The 6203-nt window shown below is 37.9% G+C and overlaps 1 protein-coding gene across 1 annotated transcript; it reads left to right on the top strand.

Moving 5' to 3' along the window:
- Nucleotides 1-266: 266 nt before the first annotated feature.
- cep20 (centrosomal protein 20) lies at nucleotides 267-3451 on the top strand. The gene is made up of 5 exons (XM_080446945.1): nucleotides 267-329; nucleotides 1522-1719; nucleotides 2333-2417; nucleotides 2530-2853; nucleotides 2929-3451. Exons 1-4 carry the CDS (start codon nucleotides 302-304, stop codon nucleotides 2663-2665), a joined length of 447 nt encoding a protein of 148 aa, XP_080303071.1. The 5' UTR covers nucleotides 267-301; the 3' UTR covers nucleotides 2666-2853; nucleotides 2929-3451.
- The last annotated feature ends 2752 nt before the right edge of the window (nucleotides 3452-6203 follow it).

Genomic DNA, 6203 nt, shown 5'->3' with positions numbered 1-6203 from the left:
TAGGGACGGTGTACCGACACCGGAAGTGTGCCATATTTGCCTTCATAATATAAGTACGATTAAATATATCCCCGCGCCCCCCTCACAAGTTATTAAATAATAAATATGTTGGGGGGTGCACAGTAAATAAAACTATTATTGAATTGAAATTGTTTATAAAAATTCATATTGAAATACATTTTATATATATATTTTTTATTTTTGCTACTTATTTGGAAATCCACAACCGGAATTCTAATTGGACTCCATACGTCATCCATGCGCGACACACTGGTCGTTTGCATTGTTTACATTCGTTGCAATGGCGACCATCACAGAATTGAAGTGTGGTAAATATGCTTCATTTTCTTGTTTACAGAAGTATGGTTTAACTAACTACCACAATCAGTGTTTTCTCTTATTAACTGCATACAGACTCGACGAAGATAGACAGTCATATACAAACGACATACTGGTCAAAAGTACTCTTTACTTAAGAAAAAGTAGCAGTACCATAGCCTTAGATCAAGACTATCATAGATGTATTTTATGGATTTTGACATTTTTATATCTACGATATCGTAGAAGTCAGACTCGATCAAATACATGATATATAGTCTAGTCAGTCAGTCGTAGTCTAGTCGTAGAAGTCAGACTTGATAAAATACAGTCTTGATCCAAGGCTAGCAATACCACAAAGTGGAAATCATTACAATTACAATTAAAAGTCATTTTACTTACCAAATTAAAAGTACAAAATGTGTCAAACTCTTTCGAAAATAATAATACAAAAATACCACAATAATTGTAGTGGAGTAAAAGGTCTCGTATGAGATGTACATCTCATACGAAACGTTACCTAACGTTTCGAAAAATGTAAATACTCAAGTAAAGTAAAAGTACCTCAAAATTATACTTAAGTACTGTACTTGAGTAAATGTACTAGGGGGTACGAGACGAGTTCATTTCACCACTGATTCATATAGATACGTTGACTGATTGATTGATTGATTGATTGATTGATTGGTTGATTCTGATTGATTACTTTATTAACAGTTTGCAAAGACAAGCACAGAAAGTACAGTTCAATAAGGTCTGTAAAAGGATTTTAAAACCAAGAAAGCACTATGGCTTGTTTTCCTTTGGGGTTCTTGGTAGATTGTACTCAATTCATCCAAACATTTAATGATAGACAAATACTCTACTATGCAAAAACATTTTATAAACGGGAAAAATATGTACAGTAAACAGTTGGGAGGGAGGGGTGTGTAATCGTTGACTTTTTAGGGGCCAGTTCCGAATTGCAGCCACCTGTAAGTGCTCTTTTAGAGCGGTTTTGAAGGAGAGTAAGTATTCACATCTTTTATGACTGTTGGTAGGGATTCCACATTTTTGTGGCATAACAGTAGAACAAATGTAATCCCTGGGTTGACGTGATTTGTGGAGCTCCCTCTTGTGTTGTGATTGTGGGCTTCATTGATGTTTTTGAATTAGTTTGAGGTACATGACCAATGCAAACTTGTTTTTGTTTTTGTTTTTCAGCTGTGAGAGAAACGCTGGAATCTCGTGGTGTTTTGAGCCAGTTGAAGGCTCGCATCAGAGCAGAGGTGTTCAGCGCGCTGGATGACCAGAGCGAGACTCGACCCACATTGTCCCATGAGAACCTGCTCATCAACGAGCTCATCCGCGAGTACTTGGAGTTCAACAAGTACAGGTACACGGCCTCTGTACTTACAGCGGGTGAGTCAAATATAGCTGAATAACCACTGTATTCAATTGTTCAACTGAGCAAACTAGCGCATCACTGAAAAATCACTGACACGATCATTATTATCTAAGCTAGGCAGTTCACGTTGACCTACTACGATATGACATTCAGGCCAGGGGTGGATTAAATTGGTCAAGTTCCCTGGACTGCATTGCAACCCCAATAATCATGCACGTGTCACGTGTCACAGACTGTAGTGTAGGTCAACAAAGTATTAAAGAAGAAAAAGTGCAGCAAATCTAGACACCTGAGGATTCAGACTGAATACTTCTCTAAACAATAATTAAAATACCCTAAAGATTTCCATTAACTTTCAGTTCAGCACAATGCACTTCCACAATACAATAATTACAACCTGTAGGCCTATGACCTAATCAACCAGTAGAGTAGGCATATGACCTAACCCATTGATTCCCAACCTTCTTCACTATTTTTTAAAATTGTTCATTATTTTAATCATAATCGATGAAAAGTTTGAAATAATTGTCATATCGCCCAGCCCTACCACATACTGTATGCTTTTGAAGATGTTGTTGAGCCACTGTTGATTGCCAGACTTTAACTCAGTTGGGTTTGTTTTCGCAGAATCCGGCCAGCCTGAACTTCCTCTAGACAGACAGTTCTTGGCGAATGAATTGAAAGTGGTGGAGGACACAAACTCCAAATCTGTGTAAGTTCATCAGGTTTTGGGGAATAATCAAATAAAATAAAAAGTCAATATTATTGTTATTATTACTTTTTATTTATGTATTAATGTCAGCTGATACAATTTTCTTTTCCAGGCCCCTCTTGTATGGCTTGGTGTCCCATTTCCTGAGCAGCACAGGTGATAATGGAGGGAAGGTGTTTCTCCGAGGTAACTCTCTCCCAGTGGGTCTTAAGGAGCCCAGCAACACTCTGCCTGGACCTGATACCTAAAAGTTGATGTAGCAATGGAATTTTTATGTCCAGCAGTGGTTCTCAAAGTGTGGTCCGGGGACCCCCAGGGGTCCTTGAGGGGGTTCCAAGTCTTCATTTATACAGTCTATGGTTCCAAGGGATCCAGCATAATGATTAATAGTCCAGCATAATGATAGTTAAGAACCAAGTGGACACTTACAGTATATGTCTGTAAATTGATTCTTGACAGTGTACAAATGGAACCAAATGGTCCATTTGGTTCCATTTGTACACTGTCAGAGTTAAGGGGGTCCGTGGCCTAAAAGGAATACCAAACTGGGGATCTTTGAAATGAGAACGTTTGAGAGCCACTGATTTACAATATGGTCCAACAAGGTGCCTCAACACTCTGTTACTGACAACAAGATTATGTAATATCTGGTTTCCCTATGGTAACCCTATTCTATGTGGCCCCAAAATGTTTCCCATGGTCGTATTTCAATGTAATATTCAGAATATGGAATAATAATTCTGCTACAATGAATATGAAGTCTTTGAACTGTTATTATTGAGCTGTTGCCAAACGTTCCCAGAGGGACAATTTACACCTATCTTATGTGTTTTTTGTTGGTGTGAACTTGAAAGTCAAATGGGTATATCTTGTGTGTTTTAGACTCATTGTGAATTGCTTCTGCTCCCAGTGTTTTCTGAAACCCAGAGACAAAAATGTTTAGGTTATATTTGGTCTTTTTGTACTGTCTTTTAAAATATATTTCTTTTGGTATTTTATATTTGTAATAAATATTTTTATATTGCTGAATCATTTATGGATGTAATGTTGCTGTTCATCTTTGCACCACATGGTGGCAACCTCACCAAAGAGGTTGCTACATAATAGTCATATTAATCATACTTTGGGAATGTTTCAATATCAAGAATTGAATGCATTCTGACATAGCCTTGTCATTTCTCATGGCGGTAATTTATTTACTGGTGATTCTCCGTCAAATGTCTAACCTCACTTATAAGCTTTCAGTTGTGGCAACCTGGGGAAATTCTATTCTTATGGTTTAGTCTGCGTAGGGTTTAGTTCCCAAAGTGGGGTCCCCAGCAAAATGTGTAAATATATCATCAAAATCCGTTTAACCTGACATTTTTGAATATTTGTAAAACATTTTAGTAACGCAAATCATGTATCCAGATGGGAGTCCGCAGTCAAATATTAATTTGGAGGTCCCTGACATGAAAATGTTTGAGAACCAGTGCCTTAGTTGGCCTGTAGGGCGTAGCGAGAGAATGGTGAGCCCCCTCCAAGGTTGTTACTATTGGTTTGCAGGAAACGGGACAAATGAGTCAGAGCACAGAGGTTACCAGATGTTATGTAGTCTCTAAAAAGCTCCACTCACTTGTTATTATGGTTCCTTACTACCTCAAAGTGTATTGCCTGACTGCCTCTGTTCTCCATTTGTCAAAATCCTCCTGTGGGGAGCTGGCTGAATTAAGTTTAATTGATGCTACTGGGTGTATCCAGGCCCAAGGAGTACAGGTTGATAATCCAGTCTGCATGTACTGTATTTAGACCCGAGCTGCAATCGGCTGCTTTCTGTCGCTCTCTACTGTGCTTTGACTTTTCCATGGGGCAGCTCTGGAACGCTGGCTGTGAAGTTCTAGTGACGTCCATGTGTGGCCCATAGCCAGTGCAGGTCACACAAACATCTACTGTGGCCATAAAAGGGAACTTGACATTCTTATCTCACTCAAAGGGTGACCCAACTTAAAGCACAAACTGGAAGTGATCATCTGTAGTGCTGGCCATTAATCATTTTTAGTTCAACTCCAGATAATGATTTTAGGACTGACACCCCCTTTTCACAATCTACTGTATGTCTTAGTTACTTCAAGGTTTAATAATCTGTCTTTATCCTATCTCATTTTTTATGTATTTCTCTATTTCATGATTAACATTAATTTTATAAATTTTTGGTTATTAATTGATAATAATAATATAATTAATTGATAATAAAAGGTCGGGTCTGTGATATCTTTTTACTAAAATAAGTGTTAAATAGCTCTATATTGTGACTCATTGTTCAGTAACAGGAGTCGCCCTGTTCTTTAGTAAACAGAAAATGCATCTTCAGGTCAGGATAGCAATTTTATCCAATTAGGAGAGAGAACTCACACAGGCTACAGATTAAACAAGTGAAATTGGAAGTGGTGACACAAATTTAACCTGATAAATGGGTACTCTCTCCTGAAATTGGCAACTCCTGAAAATGTATTTTCTGTTTATTAAAGAGCTGGAGAGACCCCTCTTACTGAACAAACACAGCCCGTTTTGTTTTAACCATAAAATATCACTTACCCTACTTTTAAAAAGTAAAATCAGTAGGGGACCTCATTTGGTTAGTATATTTAATCAGACAGCTCAGGTGGCTTTAATATTTTGTATATTATGTCTATAGGGGTAAGTAGCTGTAAAGATAAGTAACTACTAACCACACACAGTGTCTGCAGGAAGAGTAGCTGTTAATGTATCCAATGTGTTTATACACTTTCCCTAATTCATTGCTTTTAAGTCCCAGCATAAGTTATAACATAGTTTTGCTGTATATGCGTATGTTGGGAATAGAGGCACTAGAAATAGTACTCTGGTGCATCTCTTGACCTCCATGCATACATCATTCTCAGAACCCACGTCTGCTCCAGACCAAAATGTATTTTTAGGCCTGCTAGTTGCAGGGCTCTAAGGATGGCAATGTTGGTCTGTGTGTCTGTCTGTGTGTCTGTCTGTCTGTCTGTCTGTCTGTCTGTCTGTCTGTCTGTCTGTCTGTCTGTCTGTCTGTCTGTCTACCCAAACAAGATATCTTGAAAACTAATGGTTAGATTGCTATAGAATTTACAATGCATCAACATGCTCTGTAGATGTTAAACCCTACCAATTTTGGATTGCAGTATTAACCCTACTGGTTTTTGTGATCAGATGCATGGCATTTTCTAAAGCCTTCTTCAGAGAATATACAATATATGGAGCTTTTAGACTCTCATAACAATGGTTATAGCCCTTAGGCGCCCAGTTTATTCACACCAGATATGAATGCTCTTGGAAACAGCTATATAAGCAGTGGAAATTGAATGGCTGCTGTTTTGTATTTGGCAGGTTAAATTAGGTTGCATTACTCCACTGTATAAATTGGTTATGTGTAAGAAACAGCTGTACAAATACTATTGGGTACAATGGTGTCTCACAAATGGTGTCTCACAGCAGCAACAATTATTTCTGGTTCAAATTAACATGCATTTGCAGTCCATTCTAGAAGGCCAACTCTAGAAGTTGGCCTTCTGTGGCCATAATAGTGGAAACTATGATGAGAATATGCAACTTATTTATGCAATAGATGTGTCAATTTGACAATATTGTAAATCTAGTACATCACAAACACATTGGTCCGTTAGTGGTCCAGATAATTAATCACAACAGGTGGCAGCATCACAGTGGCTATTTTGTCAGTCAGGCAGAACATCACTATAAAACATGAGCATAACTGAAACAACAATTTAGCTTGTATACTAAAAG

Source organism: Gymnoscopelus braueri (genome assembly GCF_963280865.1).
Source record: "Gymnoscopelus braueri genome assembly, chromosome: 2".
Classification (NCBI taxonomy): Eukaryota; Metazoa; Chordata; class Actinopteri; order Myctophiformes; family Myctophidae; genus Gymnoscopelus; species Gymnoscopelus braueri.
Note: the sequence above shows the minus strand (reverse complement) of the source record. Positions and strands in the feature narration are given on the sequence as shown.